Source organism: Lepus europaeus, chromosome 11 (genome assembly GCF_033115175.1).
Source record: "Lepus europaeus isolate LE1 chromosome 11, mLepTim1.pri, whole genome shotgun sequence".
NCBI lineage: Eukaryota > Metazoa > Chordata > Mammalia > Lagomorpha > Leporidae > Lepus > Lepus europaeus.
Genome location: NC_084837.1, coordinates 41,688,243 through 41,712,765, shown reverse-complemented (window position 1 = coordinate 41,712,765; position 24,523 = coordinate 41,688,243). Strand labels below are relative to the sequence as shown.

The following is a 24,523-nucleotide window of genomic DNA, read 5'->3' as shown; positions in this document are numbered from 1 at the left end:
ACTGGAGTAACTATAGATTTCACTGTTAACTATGACCAGAGATCTGACAAGTATGCAGGTGTTCAAAGGTTCATGAGTTAAAATGCTGAAGCCTTTGATGAATTTTTGATGGCTGCATTTTTAATACAGGTCGACCTTCTTCCTTTGAGGCTGCATGCCAGATTAATTGATAAATAGTAGAAGTCTGTAGTGCTGGCTTCTCCTAAGCAAAACAAGTAGGAAAATCCATAAAAATCTGCCTGGCTGGCTCCTTAGAAGTACTTTAAAAAGGTAAAATTAAAAATGGTTTGACCCTACCTCTCCTTTTCCCTACAGTTAGATAACCAAAATCTGCCATGTTCTCTTATAAGGACCAGATATTGTATTCTAAAACTTTACATGAAGATGTTCAACTGAGGCTTAGGGAGAGGATTTTCATGTTGACATAGCATGGCTTTATCAAGAATGCCAGTAGTCAATGCTGTTCCTCAAATCTTATCATATATTATAAAAATTGTTGATAAAAATACTGCCGTGAAGAAATTGCTGTTGAGGAAGGAGCATTTAGTTAAGTGGGCTTACTTCTGTTCCTCTGTAACTATTATTTTTAGTCTTTGTTATCCTTTGTGAGTGTACAGTGAAATTAGTTCCATAATCATTATAACCATTTTGTGAATGGGAAAACCAAAGTGAATCAATTTTGCAAAGCTAAATTTGATCAGCCAGAAAGGGTTACTTACCCCTGCTAATTTAATGAGTCATCAAATCCTAAGGTATCTGTTTTTCCCCCCTGTGGACAAGCGGTCCAATAAAAGATTGACCTTCTTACTTATTTCCATGGTAGATGCACAGAAATTGCACGTCTTGAGTTAGTTTCATAATAATGGCTGTGTCATTCTGATGGTGTCTCTTCATTTAACTTTCGTGTTACATTTTTCTAGTTTCCCAATTTGACTAGAATTTTATGATATGTGTTCCCCTACTCTATTCCCCTTCCTGCCCTGATGTGGATGCTGAGTAGGCAGATGCTATTGAGTGTTTGCTTTGGGCACCACAGGTTCTGAGTGAGCTCTCCATGGTCCTGGATTTGGGGCTTTACCTGACATCTAAGAGATCTTTTTGATTTTTGATCTAAAACAGTAGGTGTCTTGAAGTATCATCTTCCTTCCAGAAACACACACACACACACACACACTGTCTAGCTGATAATTATCACTTTCATTTAAAAATCTTTCATATACATTTGCAAAATCTTCTTAAGCAATTCATTTTTTTTCATTTTCTTGACAATTGTTTAAATAAAATAAATGCTCATTTTTATAGATAAGCAAAGTTGCTTTTCCTGAGATTATAATTATTTTTCTAATTTACTGCATTGAAAAAAGCAACTTAATATCCTATACAGATAACTTCTAAACCTTTAGGCTTCCATTAATTAAATGTATATGTTTTTTTAATTTGAACAACTCATTAAAGCTGTAATACACAGTAGGTAGACTATAGTCATAATGATAGTTATAATAAAAGGAAGATTGATATCTCTGATAAAGAACTTTTATTTTACTTAAGTAAACAATATGATGTGTCAGAGCTAATGAATGAGAGTCATATGAATGAGAAGAGAGTGTATATTATAAACAACAGGTGAATGTTCAAAGAATGGAATGAGTAGTGTGAAATGAGCTTTGATTTTCATTCACTGTGTCTTAGATGGCATTACTATATACCAGGCACCATTTTTAACATTTTACATAAAAGAGACTATTTTTAAAAAAATACTATTTTATTTGAGAGAAAACTCTTCCATCTGTTGGTTCAATTCCCACATGGCTGTAACAGCAAGGGCTGGGCAAAGCCAAAGCCAGGGGAACTGTATTCTAGTTCACTGCTCTCCCAGGCACAGTAGCAGGGAGCTGGATCAGCAGTAGTGCAGCCAGGACTTGAGCAGGCACTCCAGTATGGCATGTCAGCATCACAAGCAGTGGCTTAATCTGCTGTGCCAAAACAGTGGTCCCCTACTTATTTTTTAAGGTTTACTTATTTGTTTGAAAGCCAGAATTAGAGCATGCTCTTCCATCTGCTGGTTCACCCCCAAATGACTGCAACTGCTGGAGATGGGCAGATCAGAACTCAGGAGCCAGGAGCTTCTTACAGGTCTCCCATGTGGGTTCAGGGGCTCAAGCACTTGGACCATCGTCCACTACTTTCCCAGGCACATTAGCAGAGAGTTGGATCAGAAGTAGAGTAGCCAAGACTTGAACTGGCACCCATAAAGGATGCCAGCACTGCAGGCAGTAGTTTTACCTGCCACATTACAGTGCTGGCTCCTCCCTCACTTATTTTTAACAACAACATTATGAATTTGATAGGATTATAATTCCATATCACAGTAAATAAACTGAGGCAATGGAAATTAAATAACTTGCTCAAGTTTCCATAATTAGTAAGTAGCAGAGTTGGGATTTATACCCAGGCGGTGTAGCTCTACATCCCATGCTCCTGTAAGAGGAAATTCCGCAACTAGATTATTGCCCTTTAGGCGAGGGTGATGGACCCTTGGAGAATTTGAAAATTATTTGCTATTTCCCCTCCAATACATATGTAAATATATACACACACAATTTTTCATATGCCCCCCAGAGAAATATGTTTATGGGTGTCTTTTGAAAGTATTTGTTGATTTTGTTTTATGTTGGTGCTAGTTATTTGTGAGGATCATACGGTAGCAATCAGCTCAAATTTTTATGTCCCAGGATTGATGAGGAATCTCCTTGCTATGCACAGTCTGTGTGGAAGAATATTAGAGCACGGGAAAGTTTAGACACAAAATGACTGATAAGCTGAAGTTCAATTATACATTAAATGGGACAGCTTAGTATGTAACATTTTATTCATGTACAATCAATCCTTTCTTTCCTTAGTGTTCCAGAAATACACCATATTTTTTTTTGTTTCAAGCAAAATATAGCAACACTAAATCATTTTAGGTTTTAATGTAATCAGTTCCAGTTGAGAGTTGCTTATAACTAGGCTTCACTTCACAAAAGCAAACAAAAGAAGACTCTACAGTCTTTGTCGTTGTCTTAAAGGTCTCTGCTTCCATCTATTGCACCAATATCTCAACAGCATTTATAATCCTTTGTATTTTATTGCTGTTGCCCTTAAAACCAATTACTAATTATTATGGACTCACTACTCTCTTGCTGAAAGTCTTCTGAATTGTGGTGCTTGCATAATGATGTTATGTGGGAGTCATGGAAACTCTTTTGTTATTAAGATGATGGCCAAGAAGATTATTCCAGTAGGAGAATATAGTATTAGAGTTAAGAAGGGGGTGGGGGATAGAGAGAAGAGAAAGCAAGGAGGTAGGGTAGGTACATATAAAGTAAGTTCAATACAGTGGTGTTTTAGGAAAGCAAATACTACATCAGAGGGTGTTGTTCAGGCAATTGAGTCCTGTTTAATCCCCTTCCCGAGTGGGTATAGAAAAGCTGCCTTCCCTCTCTCTGTCCTGTGGAGACTGTTGGTTCTTGTGAACTTGAGCTTGGCCACCTCATCAGGATTCATGTTTCTTTAGATTATTTGTAAGCCTATGCACTAATAGCAATTTCAGAATGGTTACTCCATCCTCTACTTTGCCTTAGTTGAATAGAGAAATTCCTGCATGGGTATCAGGAATATTGACTAGAAGATACATGAATCCATTTGTGATCATTTCATTGACATGTATAAAGGAAAATGACATGTAACATCTATGTGAAACTACCTTCAAAATTTGTCCCCCCAGTGATTACCCAATTATAAAAGGAGCCCCTGACTCATATTTGACCATACCATGTTTTCATTTGTTGTATTCTGTTGTTAAAAACTTCTATTCATTATCATATTAACATAGGGAACAGTTGGGAAAAATCAGATTGTAGTGTCCCGAAGTGCAGTGCTAGCAATCTGCCAAGCCCAGGCAGGCTGTTCCCTAAGCAGTGGTGAGCTGGAAGTGCACACTCTCCCTCTCCGGGGTGTCTGTCCTGCCATTCCCATCAGGGCCTCTTCAGACATTGCCATTCTCTGTGTTAACCCTGAAAGGCCTCGAAGTTGCCACCCCTGCCCTAACTCTCCATCATAGTCACTTATTGAGAGAAAAAAATAACTGTAAGTGTTGCTCACCTTCTGGAATACTATTTGATCACACATACATACACTCAAACTCAAAGCAAAATACTATACTTGAACCTCTTCCCCTGGGAACAAGTTGGGGAGGAAACATGTCGAAAAGCATATTTCTGTTGACACAGCTGACTTAAATGGTCTTTGATAAATAGGTTTTGTTATGTAAAGGGGGGGTGTCTAAGAATTTTAGCTAAGCTGTTAACCTGGAACCTGGTGACACATATATTTTGGACTTTAAGGCATCTCTGACTTTACTTACATGGTATTCACCAAGATGAAAATGGAACTTTTGTAGAATTAAATGGAGCCTAGCCAAGATAATGGGAAATAAGTGACATAACACATCTTCTCCTCATAAATTAGAAAGGTTTCTGCTTGAGGTTATCACCTAAGAGATAGCACAGGACACAGGTTTGTCCCTGGAGCCTTCTGTGACTCTGCAATTGATAGCATTAGCTTGTCTAGTTCTGAGAAGTATGTCTGTCTGCCAATGTAGAAGGTTTTAGACATAGAGGGAAAATAAAGCAGAGATAGTAGACTAGCAAGTATCCGACCAGAGCATTAAGGCATTAGTTAGGTAGATACTCAGTAAGATATTTTGGGTGTCTGCAGTAAATGCAACATTTCCATCACAGATGATGTTATGGATGCTTTGAGATAATATGGAGTATGATTTTCCATAGTGTATAAATAGATAATGGAGCCACACTGCCAAACCCATTTTTATCCATTCCTCTGGTCTTAGTTCCTTTCTTGTTTCTCTCATTCTCATTATTCTTTAATAGGAGGCCAGACTGCTAGACTCAAAGACCTAATATGCCTTCAGCATTTAATAAGTACTCAAGATTTTTTTAATAATAATACCTTGATACTGTAAATATTATCCAGCTATCCATCACAAGGGCTGATTTTGAATTCATTTCTCATCAGACACAAAGCAGAGCAGTTGAGAGCAGGTGAAATTCTCCTGTCGGATGCTCCCACAACTTCAGTTGTGCCAGATTCTCCCTTCAGCAATGTGAGCAAACTTCAAACAGAAATGCCCATGAATAGTTAAAGGAAAATGCTGGCTTCCACCTGTTGTCTTTTCTCTGAAGTAATATGTCTATAATGTTTATACATTTTAAAAACCCATATAGGGCTTTATCTTGCACGGTTAAATTTACATTTTCTAAAGTTTGACTATCCTGAGCAGTGTGTTCTTTAGTGTCTTAGAGGATCCATCTCCCTACTAATGAATATCTGTTAATAAAGACTGGCAGTGTTATTTGCTCACCCAGTTATCAGTGCATCTATAAAGTTACATTGAAATCTTCATTTTCAATTTGATGTTTTCTTTATCTGACTGAAGGTGTTGTGATCCTTACTGAAGGCTGGAAACAGCAACATTATCCTTGTTGACTCTGTCAATGTGAATTGTGTTTGTGCTTACCTTTTGTTCCTCAAGATGATAATGGAAATAAATTTTGCAAAATGTCTCCTTTTTGATATTTTCAGATCCCATGGTGATGAACAAAGTCATTTGCTTTAGAATAGGTGTAGGAATATCATCTGTTTTTTAAAATCTTACACTTGATAACATCAGGCCTCACCTGTAATCCTTGTTGTATCTTAGAAACAGTTAATATATCCCAATGGACAAAGGATTTATTATTCATTATTATTTATGCATGGGCAAATGGAAGAAAAAAATAACAAGAAAAAAAATTCCTGTTACTCATTGGACTAGAGTTTGTGATACGCAGGCCAGAGGCAGACTCTGTGGCTTTAATGGGGAAGATTTGGGACTCATTTTACCATGGCCCTCAAATTTTGAAGGTTTTTTTTTTTTTTTTTTTGTATGTCTTTGTAGAGGACAGGGAGAGAAAATAGAAAGCGGTTTATGATTGATGACAAACTTACATGCGCTAAACACCACTTTCCCGCTCCTTTGATTTCAGTTTACAAGCATTGAGAAAGGAGAAATCCCGAGATGCTGCTCGCTCCCGCCGGGGGAAAGAAAACTTTGAGTTCTATGAATTGGCCAAGTTGTTGCCTCTCCCTGCAGCCATCACTAGCCAGCTTGACAAGGCGTCCATCATCCGGCTTACAATTAGCTACCTGAAGATGAGGGACTTTGCTAATCAGGGAGACCCCCCATGGAACTTGCGAATGGAAGGCCCTCCACCCAACACGTCAGTGAAAGGTAAGTTTGAGGCCACTGTTGCATGTGGAATATGGTGGTCTACAGGTGTCTCTGAGCTGAAATGGTTACCATCATCCTTTCTTCTTTCCCTGCATCTCAAATCCTTTAAAGGGATACACATGTGGAAATCTGAACTCTGCATGCGAAAGACACCATGTGAAGGTGAAATGAACCTCTTCTTCTGTTTCTATTCTGTTTTCAGAAAGTCTGGCATCCTAAGTAGTCTGCCACTTTCTGTAAGATTCTGCAGAGTGAGAATGAAATGACATACATTAAAGTGTTTCTTGGGTTTTGTTTAGGAGGTACTGATACATGCACATTCTTCTCAGTGGGGGGTATATGGGAATTTTTGTTAAAGGGTGGAGCTATTGTTTTCTACCCTGAATCACCAAAGGGTGGGAGCAAAGGCCAATTTTAGCAGGCATATTGAATTAACGATTTTATTGATTAGCTGTAATCAGTCTCTGTGTTAATATATCATTTCTCTATATAAATACTGCCTGAGTTATAAAGATAGATGTGCTCATCAGATCCTTGATGCAGTTACTGTTAATACAATTGTTTTAAATGCTAGACCTTTTTAAACATATTTAAGACAGGCATTTTCCTGTATAGTCCTGAGACTATTAATAGTATGCCACTCTTAGCATTTGAATATATGTACATATGTTTGTTGATGTCTGTGTGACCTTGGCCATTAGTGGTCTTTCTTTAAGGTGTGTTATTCAAGGTGTATGGCCTAAATGATTTGTTAGAGTCTCCTGTCTTTACCTTTTATCTATGTTCCTGATGAGCATGGAATAAAACTGGATATTTGGGGAAGTTGAAGCAGCCCCCTTGGTGGGGAACTAAATTAGGTTCCTTAGTCTCGTGATTACACCTTGCTAGACTGCCTTGGAAAAGCTCTTGCATACTTGGTTTTATAGCACAGGATAGTGGTGGGGAGCTGTGATCTTTTTTTAGTATTCAAGATGAAATGAAAGGGTCAAAAGCAGTAAATATTTCAGGCTTTGGAGGCTACTTAACTCTGTCATTGTAGACTGAAATCAGCCATAGACAGCACATAAATGAAAGGACATGGCTGTGTTGAGGTAAAACCATATTTGCCAAAGTCAGCAGTCACCAGATTGGCACCACAGGCCCTAGGTTGTAAAACACTGCAGGAAATGTAAGCGTGGCATTCAGAGATTGAGGAGAACACACAGCAGGGCTATTCCCAAGGTATCAGGACAAGGTAGCCCAGGACCAGCAAGCCGAAGAACACTGATGCTGTCCTTTGACAGCTTTTCTGCCTTGGAGAACATAGACATCAAGTGGGTAATACACTATGCTAATACAATGCTATCTTCATGTTTATTCCATGATAGGATGAGTATAACAGGTTAGAAGCCCCATGATGTGAAAATAATTATTCAAAGAAAAAATTTTTTTTGACAGGCAGAGTGGACAGTGAGAGAGAGACAGGGAGAAAGGTCTTCCTTTTTGCCGTTGGTTCATCCTCCAGTGGCTGCCAGCTGCTGATCCGAAGCCGGGAGCCAGGTGCTTCTCCTGGTCTCCCATGCAGGTGCAGGGCCCAAGCACTTGGGCCATCCTCCACTGCCTTCCCGAGCCACAGCACAGAGCTGGCCTGGAAGAGGGGCAACAAGGACAGAATCTGGCACCCCGACTGGGACTAGAACCCAGTGTGCCGGCACTGCAGGCGAAGGATTAGCCTATTGAGCCACAGTACAGGCTAATAATTATTCAATTTGAAATGAATTTATGGGCTTATATTTCCTTTTTCATCATAATGACCCTTTCTACTTTTTTTTTTTTTTTTTTTTTTTTTTTACAAAGAATTGTGGAGTGAGTCAGCTTTCTTGGTAGAAATGGGTAGACAATTTGGATGTTTCTGTTGTCTGTCCATTGTTCTGGGTCATGGTAGTCCACCCTGCATTTAGAATCATGGCTTTTTAGAGATGCAAACTTATAGACCCTGTAAGACTACCTATATGGCACAGATGATGTTGATTTGTTGGGTGTCAGTAGATCATGGACCCTATTTTCTTGCCTTTCTGGCTAGTGCTCTTTCTATCATGTCACACAGTTTCTCGACATGATAATTGTTTTGTATCTCCGTCATCAAATGCTTCAGGTGAAAATTTCCTCAGCTTTTGGTCTGTGAACTTCAGTAAGTTCAAGTTGTAAACACTTATTATGATTAAGATGGACACAAAGACAACGAACATGGTCTCTGCCAAACCCGGGGTTGTAGTCTTGGAAGGGTATGGTAGTGTCACTGAGGAAAACAAGGAGGTTAAGGTGGATGCTGAGAAGCCCAGAAGGAGGCAACAGGTTTTATTACTTAAAAAAAAAAAAATCCCATTCAGTTAGTGGTAGTAACATCTAAGTTGATGTAGGTTTTCACTGTTAGTGACCTGGCAAGAGCATAGAATGGAAGACATAAGCTTTGTGACTCCATACTGTCTACCATGGCTCTCAAAAGTTACTGGGACCCATCTGGGAGCACAGGAAGAAGTTCCTAGCTCCGGGATTCAACCTGTCACAGTCCTGGCCAGTGTGGCCATTTGGGGGAGTGAACCAGTGGATGGAAGACTTTGTCCTCTCTCCTCTCACTTCCTTTCTCTCTGTAATTCTGCCTTTCAAATAAGTAAATAAACTCTTTAAAAAAAGAAACACTTGCAGGGAATTCAGTGGGAACTTTCTGTAAACTAGTTCTGCTGTACAATATGTATACATTTTATTGCTGTACTCTAGTTCTTTAATGCAAAACTACAACTCACTCTGATCAAACATTCATGAAACAACAACATCAAAAGAAATTCATTTTAATTTATTAAGGTCTTCTATGTTATGCCCTTGAAGAAGTTCATATGGATAAACAAGCTTATATAAATAGCCTGCAGCATCATGTGAAGTGCAGTTCAGAATCCAACAATAAAATGTAGACATTATGCTTCGTGCTTCTCCAAGCAGTCTCTTGAATAAACCTAACAGCGTCTGGAAATTTATATGAAAAATACTTACGGTGTACAAGCAACATTTTTTTTAACATGATGAGTTGATCATGTTAATAATTAACTTTCAAAGCTTAAATTTAAATTTGTCTCACACTACTATATAGGAATTTAATCACTTAAATTTACCGCTTCAGAAAGGTCCTTTACTCTGCCCTGTATTCATCACATCTTTTCTTAGCAGTCTATAAAAGTTGATGAGTTTGTTTTGTGATGCCCGTTGTATACAGATTATTGCACGTTATGCCTGCAGGAAGAACACTCAGGTGACAGCGTGTAATATGTCCTGAGGCAATTACTTCATGGAAATGATATGTTAAGCAATTGGAAGGTAACAGATAGTTTTTTCTATTATTTTAGAAATATCTGTATTGTTATAATACAGATCAAATCTACAATGAACATTATGCATTATTCAAGAAATGACCAGGCATTCTCAGCAGTGTGCGGCTAAATAACTGATGATTGTAACCTTTAAAGAAATCTCATTGTGGTGACTGTTGGTAAATCACTTCTCTATTCATAGTAATCTCTATTTAGAGGCTATCTAGAAACCATTATATCTTTTATTAATCTTAAAAGCAATAGCTACTGATTTGACATTTGCTAAAACTAGATAAATTTTCTGTCTTTCTAATATCATAGACTTCAGTCAATTTTTGGAGTATGTCTGCCACTACTCCATTAATCCAGGAATATTTACCATTCTAAGCATAAGTTTTCCTTCAATTTTAACGTTGCAGCTTTTAAACAACAATTTGCCCATATGTGTGACAGGCAACAATGCAAAAGTATATAAAATGCAAGCCATTCTCAGTATCTGGAAAGGAACAGTTGAAAATGTGCAAGACAGCCACTGAACATGGTAGAGAAGGACTTTATTGTTTTCATAGACTTTCTCTTCACTGTTTCAGGCACCCACTGTAAATTAAGTTGTAGATGTTTCTGAGAGTAGAGACTTGCACGTCTTTACTAAAGCAACACCTTATGTAACTCTAGCCAGACTTAAGTCTTAGTTAAACAATGATACTTAATGGACTCATTTGAAATGATCATGTAGAGTAACAGATACAGGTCATGAGCAATACTGAAGTACGTCCGTAATGGTTGTTCCCAAAACTTAGGTAGTATTTTCTGAAATGGATTTTGTTTCAACTGAAAGGCAGAAATTCAAAGACTGAGTGAGCGGTCTGCCTCGTGTAAGCAACTCAAGTTCTTCCTGTCCCTGTTCTAGCATTTTGCTGTGTGCTGACACATGTTCACTTCACCAAAGTGGCACTCGATTTTGGGGGCAAGTGTCACATTTCTCATTACTAAAAATCCTTGTGAGATCAAAGTTCTTGGAAGGTACACCAGCATGTGACACTCTTTGTTTAGTTTTGTTTTTCTTGCTTCTTATAATGATAGGGGGTAAAAACCCCTGGGTCCTTAGGTCATGAGCAAAAGCTTTTTGTAGGACCACGAGAGTAGACTTCAAGATGGGAACTTGGTTCTGGCTTGATTCTTATTCTTAACCTCCTTCATCCTCAGTAGAGTAAGCCACAGATTCCCCGCTCTGGTCTCTAGTTCTGTTTGCCTCAAACCGAAGTCGGTGGTGACACCAAATGAAAATGGAACCACTGAGATACAACCCTAATTCATCATGAAAAATATATAGCCTGTCTGATTTCTTGATACATACCAGTGTCAAAGGGTTTGAATGGTGACAATTGTTTTCAGTGCCTCTGGTATTATTTAGCATCCCGAATTACCCCCAACTCCAAATTCTGACACAAAGAAAGCATTTTTTCAGAGCGATGATTGAAAACACATGAATATTTAGCTGTACTCTTCAGACCTTGCTAGGGATCAAGCAATCACAATATTGGGTGTACACCAGTAAGCTTTTACTCCAGCAGCTCTACTGGTCTGGGGATTGACAGATCTAGGCTGGGCTAAGCTTAGAGGTTCTGCTTTGTGTCACAGCTCTGGATGGGCTTGACTCCTTGCTGACGTTGGTCTAGTCTGGATCTGTCCTCTCTTTGGAGGCATCAGATCTTTAGGAGAAGCACTTTCTGGTGATGGCAAAGATGCAAGAAGGAAGAGCAGAGACATGCAGGGCTTCTTAAGGATTTGTCTCAGAACCAGCACAGCGCCATTGCTGTCTACAGTCCTTCAGGTCAGAACAACATGTGTGACCAAGACCAGAATCAAAGGGTGGGGAGCTACACAATGCCTCTGTTGGGAGCTAATGCAAAGAAAAATGGTCAGTGACACTGATGTAGGATGAAGAACAGGAAGGAATCATTTATTCTACTTCATCAGGGTGCAACCAGTGTTTTGTTTTCAACTGTGGTTTTTGTTTGCTAAAAATAAGTAGAAATAAAGTACATGTTTTTGTGGAAAATTCCAGAAATATGGGCAGAAGAGTAAATACCTCACAGCAAGATTCATCAGTTGCCCCTCTCTGCTTTCATCTCATTTTACTGTAGTTGTACGTAATGCTAATGGCCATCTATTGGTGCTTTTACACTTGCCATCATGCGACTGGGATGTGCTTGTCCTTTTCAAAGGCAGAAAGGTAATACCTTTTCCTTATCTAATACCTTTTCCTTATCATGGCTAATCCCCTTAAAACAAAAGACAAACAAGAGAAAAGCATAGCATATTTTTTAATCAGAGTTATGTGTGACATGTGAGTTTTCAGAAATGAAGACCAGAGAGCCAGGTTTATTTTGTGTAATGAAGAGTAGACAACCATATAGAAATGTAATTGGACCAAAAGGGTAAAATATGATGGTAACAAACTAAGGGGGGTGACCCCATAAGCACTGTTTGCCCACATTCTTCCCAGCCTCCTGGTGTAGCATTTTTTTTTCCTCTGGGAATAGGACAGAATACTTGTCACATAGAAGTCTTCATGGAAGAAAGAGCATTAGGGAATAAAGTTTCTAGGTTCTATGGCTTAGTGTGGAGGAGTGCAGTTTTGTTTCTGTGACTGGATTGGAAAATAAATGGGAGAAGTCAAAAGGAGGGCAGGAAAAGGCCACAGAGAACTTGCATTTTAGTCCCTCCCAGTCTCCTTTAGTTCAAAATACTCAGCATGCTGTTGTGCCATACTTTGGGATATCACGGTCCTCAGCACCGTCTTCTGGGTGCTGTACTGCTATTCAGCTTGCAAAACCTGTCTAAAATGTCACTTTGTTAAGTAAATTATCTCTCCTTTCTTAGAGCAGTGGCCATTTCTTTCTGTGAGTCATTGCTACATTTTTCTGTTGCTTTCTTATCAGCTTCTATTGTAACTGTTTTTTCTTTGAAATCAATTTTATTTTTTTCAAAAATTTTGATATTTTTAGAACTTTAAGTTATACAAGTTTCATGCATTTCATATATACAGATGTAGGAACATAGTGATATTTCCTACTCTCCCCTCCCACTCTACTTCCTCCTTCCTTTCCTATTCCTGCTCTTAAATTTTGCAAAGATCTATTTTCAATTTACTTAATACTCATAAGGTTAACCCTATACTAAGTAAAGACTTCAACAAATTGTATGAAGAATAAAACATTGTTCCTCAACAGCACAGACAAGGGCTATAAACAATCATCAAATCTCAAAATGTCTATTTTACTCCAGTACTCCATAGTGTATATTTAACATAATTTCTTTATCCAGTCGTCAGCTGATGGACATCAAGGTCGATTCCTTATCTTAGCTATTATTAATTGAGCTGCAATGAACATGGGGGCACAGATAACTCTTTCATGTGTTGATTTCTTTTGGTTTGGGTCAATTCCCAGGAGTGTGATGGCTAGATCATATATTAGGTCTATAGTCAGATTACTGAAGTATCTGCATCCCATCTCCCACAGTGGCTGCACAAGTTTACATTCCCAACAACAATATAATAAGGCCTTTTCCCCCCACATCCTCTGCAGCATTTGTTGTTTGTTGATTTCTGTATGAAAGCCATTGTTCTTTTTAAAGATTTATTTATTTATTTGAAAGGCAAAGTGTGTGTGTGTGTGTGTATGAGAGAGAGAGAGATTGATTGATTGATCGATCGATCTTCCATCTGCTGGTTCAATTCCTAGATGGCCTCAATGGCCAGGGCAGGGCCAGGCTTCAGCCAGGAACTTCTTCCAGGTCTCACACATGGGTACAGGGGCCCAAGTACTTGGGCCATTTTCCACTGCTTTCCTAGGCACAGGGAGTGGGACTGGAAGTAGAGCAGTTAGGACTTGAATCAGCACCTATATGTGATACTGGCACTGCAGGCAGCTACTCTGCCACAGCATCAGCCTCATGAGAGCCATTCTAACTGGGGTGAGGTGGAACCTCAACATGGTTTTGATTTGCATTTCCTGATGGCTAATGATTATGAGCATTTTCTCATTGTCTGTTGGCCATTTGAATTTCCTGTTTTGAAAAATGCCTGTTCAAGTCCCTGCCCGTTTCTTCACTGGATTGTTTGTTTTGTTGTTGAATTTCTTGAGCTCTTTAGATTCTGGATATTAACCCTTTATCAGTTGCATAGTTTGCATATATTTTTCCCATTCAGTTGGTTGCCTCTTCACTCGGTTGAGTGTTTCTTTAGCAGTGCAGAAGTTTATCAGCTTGATGTAATCCCATTTGTTAATTTGGCTATGATTTCCTGTGCTCCATGTCTTTTCCAAGAAGCCTTTGCCTTTGCCAATGTGTTGCAGAGTTTCCCCCAAAGCTCTCTAGTAATTTGATGGCATTGGGTCATAGATGTAGGTCTTTGATTGCTTTTGAATGGATTTTGGTGTAAGGTAGGGGATCTTGTTTTATACTTCTGCATGCAGAGATCCAGTTTTCCTAGCACAATTTGTTGACGACACTGTCTTTGTTCCATGGATTGATTTTAGCTCCTTTGTCAAAGATAAGTTGATAGTAGTTGCATGGGTTGATTTATAGATGGATAGAGTTTCTATTCTGATCCATCATTCTACAAGTCTGTTTTTGTGTACCAGTATGAGGCCGTTTTGATTATAACTGTACTGTAATATGTCTTGAAATCAGATATTGTGATGCCTCCGGCTTTGTTTCTGTTGTGTAAGATTGCTTTAGCTATTCAGCATCTGTTGTGTTTGCAAATGAATTTTATCATCATTTTTTTCTAAATCTGAGAAGAATGTCATCGGTGTTTTTATTGGGATTGCATTGAATCTGTAAATTGCTTTTGGTAGTATTGCCATTTAGATCATATTGATTCTTCCAATCCATGAACATGGAAGATTTTTCTCTTTTTTATGTCTTCTATTTTTTTCTTTAATGTTTTGTAATTTTCATCCTAGCTATTGTGAGTGGGATTGGTCTTAGAAATTATTTCACAGCTATGGCATTGTCTGTGTATAAAAAGGCTTTTGATTTTTCTATGATAATTTTATATCCTGCCACTTTACCAAACCCTTAGGAGTTGTAATAATTTCTCAGTGGAGTCTTTTGGATACTCTATAAATACAATTACATCATCTGCAGATAGGATAGTTTGATTTCCTTCTTTCCAATTTGTATCCCTTTGCTTTCTTTTTCTTGCTTAATGGTTCTGGGTAAAACTTTAAGGACCATATTGAATAGCAAAGGTGAGAGTGGGCATCCTTATCTGATTCTGGATCTTGGTGGGATTGCTTCCAATTTTTCCTCATTCAATAAGATGCTGTCCATATATTTGCCATAGATTTCCTTGATTTTATTGAGGAATGTTCCTTTTATACCCAATTTACTTAAGGTTTTCATCATGACAGGATGTTTTATTTTATCGAATCCTTTCTCTGCAGCTATTGAAATAATTCTATGGTTTTTGTTCTTCAGTTTGTTAATGTGATGTATCAAACTTATTGATTTGGAAATATTGAACAATCCTTGCATTCCAGGGATAAATCCCACTTGTTCTGGGTGAATGATATTTCTGATGTGTTGTTGGATTCAATTGGCTAGAATTTTGTTGAGGATTTTTGCATTTATGTTCATTAGGAATATTGGTCTATAGATGTCTTTCTCTGTTGTATCGTCTTCTGGTTCAGGAATTAAGATTATGCTGCCTTCATAGTAGGAGATTGGGAGCATTCCCTGCCTGTTAATTATTTTTAAATAGCTTGAGAAAACTTGGAATTAGTTCCTCTTTAAATATCTGGTAGAATTTAGCAGTGAAGTCGTCCAGCCCTGGGCTTTTCTTTGTTGGGAGGTTATTTATTACTGATTCAATTTTTGTCTTGGTTATTGGTCTGTTTAGGTTTTCAATGTCTTCATGACTTAATTTTGGTAGACTGTATGGGTCCATGAATTCTTTTCTTCTGGGTTTCCCAATTTGTTAGCATATGGTTCTTTGTACTAATTCCTGATGATTACTCTTATTTATCTGGTATCTATTGTTACATTTCCTTTTTTTTATCTCTGATTGTATTGATTTGGGTCTTCTTCTTTTCTTAGTTGGGCCAGTGGTTTATCAATTTTGTTTATTTTTTTGAAAAAAATTTCACAGATTTTTTGTATATTTTTTTGTTTCAATTTTGTTAATTATTTCTTTCCTTCTACTCATTTAGGGTTTGGTTGCTGTTGTTTTTCTATGTCCTTGAGATGCATTGATAGCTCATATATGTAGTGCCTTTCCACTTTCTTCATGTAAACATCAACCATTACAAACCTCCCTCTTAACACTGCATTTGATGTATCCCATAAGTTTTTTTTTTTTTTTTGACCCATCGTTCATTCAGGAGCATGTTGTTCAGTCTCTATGTGTTTACATATGATCTAGAGATCCTTGAGTTGTTGATTTCTAGCTTCATTCCATGGTGGTTAGAGAAGATACATAGTATGATTTTGATTTCTTTTGAATTTTCTGAGACTTTCTTTATGGCCTAGCATATGTTCTGCCCTAGAGAATGTTCCATGCACTGATGAAAAGCATGTGTATTTTACAACTGTGGGGTGAAAAGTTCCGTAGATATTAGTTAGATCCATTTGGTCCATTTTGTTGATTAGTTCTGTTTTTGTTGTTGTTGTTGATTTTCTGTCTAGCTGACCTGTCCATGGTTGAAGTAATGGGGTATTGAAGTCCCCCATTACTATTGGGGTGGAGGCTATGTTTTCCTTTAGACCTATTAACATTTCTTTCAAATATCCTGGAGCCCTGCAATTGGATGCATATACATTTATTATAGTCACATCTTCCTGTTGAGTGGATCCCTTAATCATTATATAGTGCCCTTTTTTCTTAAGTTTTTGTGTCTGTTTTGTCTGATATCATGATAGCTACATTGGCTACTTTTTGCTTTCCATTAGCATGAGATATCTTTTTTCATCCTTTCACTTTCAGTCTGCATATGTCTTTGTTGGTGACAAATAGGCACCAAATAGATGGGTCTTGTTTTTTAATCCATTCATTCTATCTGCATCTTTTAACTGCAGAATTTAGGCCATTTACATTTAAGTAAACTGTTTACACACCTATCTCTGTGCTTAGACTATGAGCTGATTGAGCTCTAGCTTATCTTACTTGTTTCATTATCTCCAAAACCTTGCACAGAACTTGTGAGAGTATATCACTGTATTTTAAAATTGAATTATGTGGAATTGACACACATGTATCATGAATGCTGTTGGTAGAGTTATGTGATTCTGTTAAGAGCTATAGATGAGGCTGAATCACAAACTAGGCAGGAGGAAAAAGAGGAGAGTATGAATAAAAGCGAGTGACAGAGAACAATGGATGGAAATGATAGGAGTAGTGTAAAAATACAAGAAATGTAGACAGTGAATGGAATAGGAGTTAGCAGGTAGTGAGTTACGGTTCCTCCCTTGCGATACCCTTTTCCTACCAGTATAGTTCTCTTGTGAGACGCAGAAGAGCTGAAAACAGTAAATAAGAAACCCGTGAGTATCTTGGGTGTATAAATTTGAGACCATTTAACAAATATGTCTAAGTTTTCTACCATGGAGGTGTTTTTAACCTAAAGATATAAACGTTAAGTCAATAAAGGACTCAAGTTTTATAAAATTTATTTTCATTATTATTCAAAAGGCAGACAGATAATTGATTGATTGATTGATTTGTGTCTTCTATTGGTTCATTCACTCCCTAAATGCCTGGAGATTACAAGTTGGACTAGGCAGAAGCCAGGAGCTCTTCCAAGTGAATGGCAGCGACCCTGTGCTTTAACTATCACCTGATGTCTCCCAGGGGTTGCATTAGGAGGGAGCTGAAATGGGAAGTGCAATCTTAGCCCACGCACTATGATATGCGATGCAGACACCCCAAGCTGTCTCTTAACCATGTTTGCTCATCCTATACAGTCATGAACTCAAATGTACCATATGATGATTGTTATAATATACTGCTCTAGACCTCTGTATTGTCACGTAGATGTTATTTCTTGTCAGTTATTCCAGTCTGGATGATTACTTTCTAATACCAAACCCTAATTTCTTAGAAAGGATTTAATAATTGTTGTCTTAAATTAAAATCTTCTGGGACTATTGGGTTTCTTCAAAAATTTCAAAACTCGCATGCTCTTCCTATTGATATTCTGCTACTATTGCTATTTTTCTTTTCTTTTACTCAATTCTCCTGTGTGATATAGTGTCATGTCTTCCTTGAACTATGTCAGATTAAAACATATGTGATAATTTTTCTCTTAAAAATTTTAATGCTTTCATTATTTCATTATTTCATTATTATTTGAGCACATGTACAGTTGTCACAAATAAAAGTCAAGAAAAGAGCACTCAATGTAGTAATTTTTTAAAGATTTATTTATTTATTTGTAGGCAGAGTTAGAGAGAAGGGCAGGGAGCTAGATGGAAAATGGAGTATCTGGGACTCGAACCGGTGTCCATTTGGGATGCCAGCTTCATAGGTGACAGCTTTACCCGCTACGCCACAGTGCTGGTCCCTCATTGTAGTTTTAAACTAAATATGTCAAGTGTCAAATATATTATAGACATTATGAATTGAGTATTTTATTTTTTATTGGCTTTTACTCACGATAAAATTTTAGGGAAGATACTTATGATCCGTGTCATATCTAGCTTAGTTTAAAAAGTCTGTTTTTGACAATATGATGCTTTCATCATGACATCCTATGGTAGTGCATTATAGTGTACTATACTCAATTAGGACTTTCAAGTTCACGTGCTGTGTTCTTTAGAACTGGAATTTTGAATGTGCTTTTTTGTTAGCTCTATTGCCTCTTGCAAAGCACAATAAATAGTTTCAGTGCTCTGCAGATAGCAGTATTTCATGGGCATAGAACAGAGTCACCTCTGACTGCTTGATATGATTGAAATTGTACCGTGGCTTTAATTTTCAGAAACAGCTTTCTAGATACTGTGCATAAGTCTTGGCTGTGTCTTAATAAACATGTGGTGACCTCCACCTGTAAAAACGAATGTGACTTAGAATACCGAATGACTGCAGCTTGTCACATGCTTTCTGGGTGCATAATATATCAGTGAAAGTCAGCAGCTGGGCGGGAAAGGATGGCCAATAGAAGCTTCGGTGTAAAGATCGCAGAGTTTCAGTCCTCTTACTGTTGTGTTGTAGAAAGCCAACAGAGGGAGTTCAGTGATTAAAAACAGAGTCAGCAACCAAGGTGGGACTAGAGTTCAGGCCTCTGCAACCCTGTCCCACGTGTTTGCCTGCGTAAGAGGTGTTCCTGTCTATTTTTAGCTGGTTAGCATTGGAATCCCTTTGTTCCGTGTACATTATATGTGAACATATGTACCTGTACATGATAGATCTGCAAACACTACCCACTTCAGAATGAATGATACCATTGTCCCAATTCAGAAATATGTGTAGGCTATTAAAAAACAAACCTAAGCTATGATTCAGTGGGAGCTATCTAAGCTATGATTCAATGAAAAGAAGGCTTACAGAAAGGCGTTAGATGCTAACATCAGTGCAAATAGGGAAGAGCATGTGGAAACTTTCTGAACCGGTTTGCACCTTTTCTGTAAATCTAAAATTATTGCAAAATTTAAAAAGTTACTTGAGGGGCGAGTGTTGTGGTGTAGCAGGCTAAGCTGCTGCCTGCGATGCTGGCATCCCATATCAGAGCCACAGTTTGCTCCTCTTCCAACGCAGGTCACTGTACCTGAATGCAACAGAAGATGGCTCAAGTGCTTGGGCCCCTGGCACCCATGTGGGAGATGCTGATGGAGTTTCAGGCCCCCGGGTTCAGCCTGGCCCAGCCCCAACTGTGGCAGGCATTTGGGGAGTGAAATAGTAGATCTTGATCTCTCCCTCCCTACTTCTCTGCCTGTCTCTGCCACTGTCCTTCAAATAGAATAAATCTTAAAAGGAAAAAAGGAACAGAGGTTTTAATCAGGTGCCAACAGATTCTAAGTAAAAAAAAAAAAAAAAAAAAAGGAGGGGGCCAGCACTGCGGCTCACTAGGCTAATCCTCTGCCTGTGGTGTTGGCACCCGAGTTCTAGTCCTGGTAGGGATGCCGGATTCTGTCCCAGTTGCTCCCCTTCCAGGCCAGCTCTCTGCTGTGGCCCGGGAGTGCAGTGGAGGATGGCCCAGATCCTTGGGCCTTGCACCCGCATGGGAGACCAGGAAGAAGCACCTGGCTCCTAGCTTTGGATCGGCACAGCACACGGGCCTTGGCGGCCATTTGGGGGGTGAACCAATGGAAAAAGAACTTTCTCTCTGTCTCTCTCTCTTGTTGTGCCTGTAAAAAAAAAAAAAGTTGTTTATAAAAAGCACTGTAGTCACTTTAATGACAAAAACAAAAGGAAAAACAGCCTCTGCCCAAGTGGAAGCTTGTTCTGTTCTGGTTTCCTGTTTTTTTGAACTGGTTCATGTTGAATCCTCAAAGATTCAAAATTGTATATGTTACTCTTTGTATTTTAGAAAGGTGATATTGGCAGTATTGGCCAAAGATTGTAAAGAAAATCGATTAAGCTATTTATGTATAGTTTTCTTAAAAACTTCATAAATGGAATAATTGCATAAAGAGTTATATGTGTGTTTTCTTAAAAAGTTTAAGAATGTGTATTTCCAATCAAGAGTCATTCATGACCACAAATGCATATCTTGCTCATTCTCCCACCCTCATGAAGTTATGACTTGTTGTATATTTTTCTGTTCTTCCAGACCAGGTCAGAGGGATGAAAGGAGAATGTTGGGAAGCCAGGACAGAAGCCAGTTGCAGGGTTCTAGCACAGGGCTCAGCAAACTTTTTCAGTGAAGAACCAAATAGTATATAATTGAGCCTTTGTGGATCATAAGGCCTCTACTACAGCTGCTCAGCTTCTCTCTCATGCTGCTAAAGTGGCCCTAAGGACAAGTTGTAGCTGAACGAATGTGTCTGTGTTTTATTAGTTAATTAGAAAGAAAGAGAAACTTTCTGTGCACTGATATGCTCCCCAGATGCCTGCAGTGGCTGGGCCTGGGCCTGGCCTGGAGCCAGGAGCCAGGAACTCCATCCACATCTTAGTGAGGGTAGCAGGAACGTACTCACTTGAATCAACGCTGCTGCCTCCTGGGGGCTGCATTACCAGGAAGCTGGAGTGAGAAGACAGAGCCAGGAACTGAACCCAGGCACTGTGATGTGGGACGTTGGCTTCGTAAGCACTAGGCTAGATGTGTGGACACATTTAATAAAACTTGTGCACACTGAAGTCTAAATATGACTTGTGAAGAAATATTAGATTTCTTATTAATAATTTTTCCAACCAATTAAATGATTTTAAATCACCACATTCTTAGCTTGTGGGCTGTACAGCAATAGACAGCAGGCTAAGATTTGACCTGCATGCAGACCACAGGTTGCCAGACCCTGTCTAGAGTATTCAAAGGGACTTAGGACATTTTTTTTTTTCAGAACCTATTGAGGTGGGAAGCATGCTACTAGTTGCAAAAGCTGGAGTCTTGTGTTGTTTTAAAACATAGAACAACAACAGTGGATTCTTGCTAAAGCGCTTTAATAAAATAATCTTCAGAACTAATGCACATTCATGCTTCTGTTTATTCTGATGGCCAGGATGTGCCAGCCAAGGGTGTGGTGCTGGAGTATTTATTAGTTATCTGTGGGCATACATTGCTTTCTATATTGTTGTTGCTGGAAAATGGAGTGTAAAGTCATATTGAATCATGGGCATGATTTGCCTTATAGTTTTTGACTGCTTCTTTAATTTAATGGAGCAAATGATCCAAATTCGGGCTGTTCACATAGTGTTCTCTAGATACATAATCTTATTAAGAGAAACATGATTGAACCATTGTCTATACAGGACTACTGGTCATTCTGACTTATCAAAAAAGAAGTTAGGTTAAATGTTGATTTTGATTTTTTGTCTCATAATTTATTAGGTTATTTTTTTTCTGATTGAACTGGAGGTTTCCCACCTGTTGATTTTCTCCCCAGATGCACACAAGACAGGGGTTCTGGGCAAGACCAAAGCCAGGAACTCACAGGTGTGGCAGATAGTCATGAACTTGAGCATCACCTGCTATCTCCCAGGGTGTGCATTTGCACAAAGCTTAAATCAGAAGTGGGATTAGGACTTGAACCCATGTCCTGTATAGGAAGTGGGTATGCCAAACAGTGTCTTTAACTGCTACATCAACTGCCTACCCCAAACTGACCTATTGGTTTCCGTGTGAATTGAACGTGTTTCTGAAATCAGCTCTACATAATGTGTAGAAACCTAGCTAAATTGTGTAGCCAAATTTAATTTTCCCAACGTGTGATACTCAAGAACCCAAACATAGTCTGAGTAGGAAATAGCTGCGGTGGTCTTCTGTTTCCATCCGTTGGGATTGGTCAGTCCTCAGATGGTGCCTGAAAGCCCTAAGGCTGAATGCTGCTGAACCAAACACGTAGAAGACAGTAAAATCCAGTGAGTTCACAGTCATAATTTGCCAAAGCACTACAGCAACAAAATTTCAGTAATGTTTTGTAATTAAAGCACATCACTCATATATAATTTTACAGTTTAGGAAATAAGGCTGTGTGGATTATCAGCACTGATGATGGAAACAGACTGTGTACACAGTTTGGGTTTTATATAAATACTTTAAAATATTGGCTTTCTTCTATAAAAATAGAGGAATAGTATCCAGGTTTTTACAAGAATTTTAGCATAAAAGCAAAATTGCTATCATTTTCCATTTTGAAAGGAGACATGAAGATAGCATAGCAAAATGTGTGAGACGCAGTACAGGCTAGGGAGATGTGAAACAAAAATGGGACGGTGGGTGCAGGTGAGCCTCACTTTGGCTGTTCTCAGGGACATTTTCAGAGTGGTGCGGTGGGATTTGCTGAGCTGACCCCTGACCCTAAGTGCATTTCATTGCATCTGCTGCAGATCCTGAGTCCCTGAATTTTCAGAAAACCCAAGGATAAGTTGTTCTGCTTACACTGTCATGATTTACATGTTAGGCAGTCAGATTCACGCTCCTTACTGTGAGTCGGTGAATTCATTGCTGCATTAACATTTTCCAGTTGGAAAAGCAAAACAGTCAATACTTTGAGACTAGAAAGGGGGACTCTGGGAGGATGTCTTCATCAGCTGGACTGCAACAATGTAATTTCATACACTGGTCAGCTCAAACCTTCATCTCACAGTTCAGGAGCCTGGAAATCCAACACCAGGATACCAGCATGGCCTTACAACAGTCTTTAAGAGTAGGTTTTGGGATTTTTTTTTTTCATTGTATTTCTCTCTTAATTTCACTCACCAATCCATCCTGTAAGTATTTGAATCGTTATTTGATTGTAAGGCTTTGTACTAGTTTCTATGGGGGATGCAAAGAGGGGAAAAAAAACTGAGTTCTCTCCTCTTTAGGAGTTTGTAATCTATCTAATGGATGTGACATAGTTGCTCAAAAATAATAAAGTAGGATATTCCTCGTGACAGTTGAGGTCTAAGCAAAGTATTGTGGGCTCACAGACAGAATGATTAGTGCCAAATTGGAAGAGCAAGGAGTTAGTCTCTAAACCGGATCTTAAAATAGGTATGATTTTGAGTTGCACAGCTTTTAATAGTGAGCATAATGAATGTATATAAAATATTTTTAAGGAAAATATTTTATTTTTCAAGAAAATGATTCCTTAAAGTTCTGCTTGCAAATGAGTGTTTTTCCAAACCACTGCTCTAGATATGCCTTGATTTTGGATAGTGTGTTTTGCATAACTACAGTTCATGGTGTCAACATTGTGACAATTACCGAGAACGGGGCCCCCCTAGATGTGAAGTAGGCCTATGATTGGTTTTTCCTTTCAAAAAGTTATTTTCAACAGGACACCCAAATGCCATAAAGATATAGAACACAGAATCCTTAGGTCTATTTCTATTATTTGGACATCATCTCCAACCAATGAAAACCTGAAATGCATGCTGTACTTATAAACTTAACAGAATATAACCTTCCAATGTCTTCTCTTTAGTACCTTTGCTTTTTATAGAGATGGAAAGCAAACTGGAATGAGGAGTATTTGCAATTTTGAAATCCTAATGTGTGTAGTTCATGGAAAATCCCTCAGTCTCCAAGACCTGAGTATAGAAAGCATTAGATCAGAAGAGCAGCAGCTTTCCTGGGGGCCTCAAAGTCAAACGGCCCAAGTTCAAAAATACCACCGGGCAGTGCTGGCAGCATCAGGTGTTCACCTTGGCCCCAGTGTGGGGGTGGGGGTGCATCTCACTGCAGCCTGTACTTGGGAGGGAAGACTAGACGGCGTGGAAGAGAATGTTTTGTACTTTTATTTCATTTAAACTAGCACAAAGGGAGGGAATTTTGCCTCCCATGTGAAGTCAGTCATTTCTTGGGTTGCTAGCTCCATGTTTTAGCAGAACAGCTGTTCTGTACGACGTGGCTTTCTGCAAGCAATATTTCTACTGCTAGGAAAGTGGCAGCCTGCCAAAGAGAGTGCCCAGACCAACCCCTAAACAAAAAAAACCTTTTGTCAACGACTCTAATAATTTGTACAATTCGGGGTGGGGGGATCGCGCAGTCTCTGCAGATGTGCATTTATGATGCTATTTTTAAGCAGAGCAGCATGAAAGAGTAGATTCATGCGAATTGTAAGTCGATCATTCATTTTCAGCATTTGGCTTCTGCTCCTGCCCAAATTTCATCCCGTGTAAAGAAAACACAGCCAGCCTTGGAACGAGGGAAAGCAGGGTGTGACAGCAAGATGGAATTCTTCCTTTGCAAACCTGTGA

The 24,523-nt window shown here is 38.7% G+C and overlaps 1 protein-coding gene across 2 annotated transcripts in view; it reads left to right on the top strand.

Moving 5' to 3' along the window:
• NPAS3 (neuronal PAS domain protein 3) overlaps window positions 1–24,523 on the top strand; it is a 913,697-nt gene that overhangs the window by 275,191 nt on the left and 613,983 nt on the right. For both annotated transcript variants that reach the window (XM_062205293.1, XM_062205292.1), the window contains exon 3: window positions 6,087–6,331. In XM_062205293.1, coding sequence (XP_062061277.1) covers window positions 6,087–6,331 — 245 coding nt within the window. The remainder of the gene's footprint in view (window positions 1–6,086; window positions 6,332–24,523) is intronic.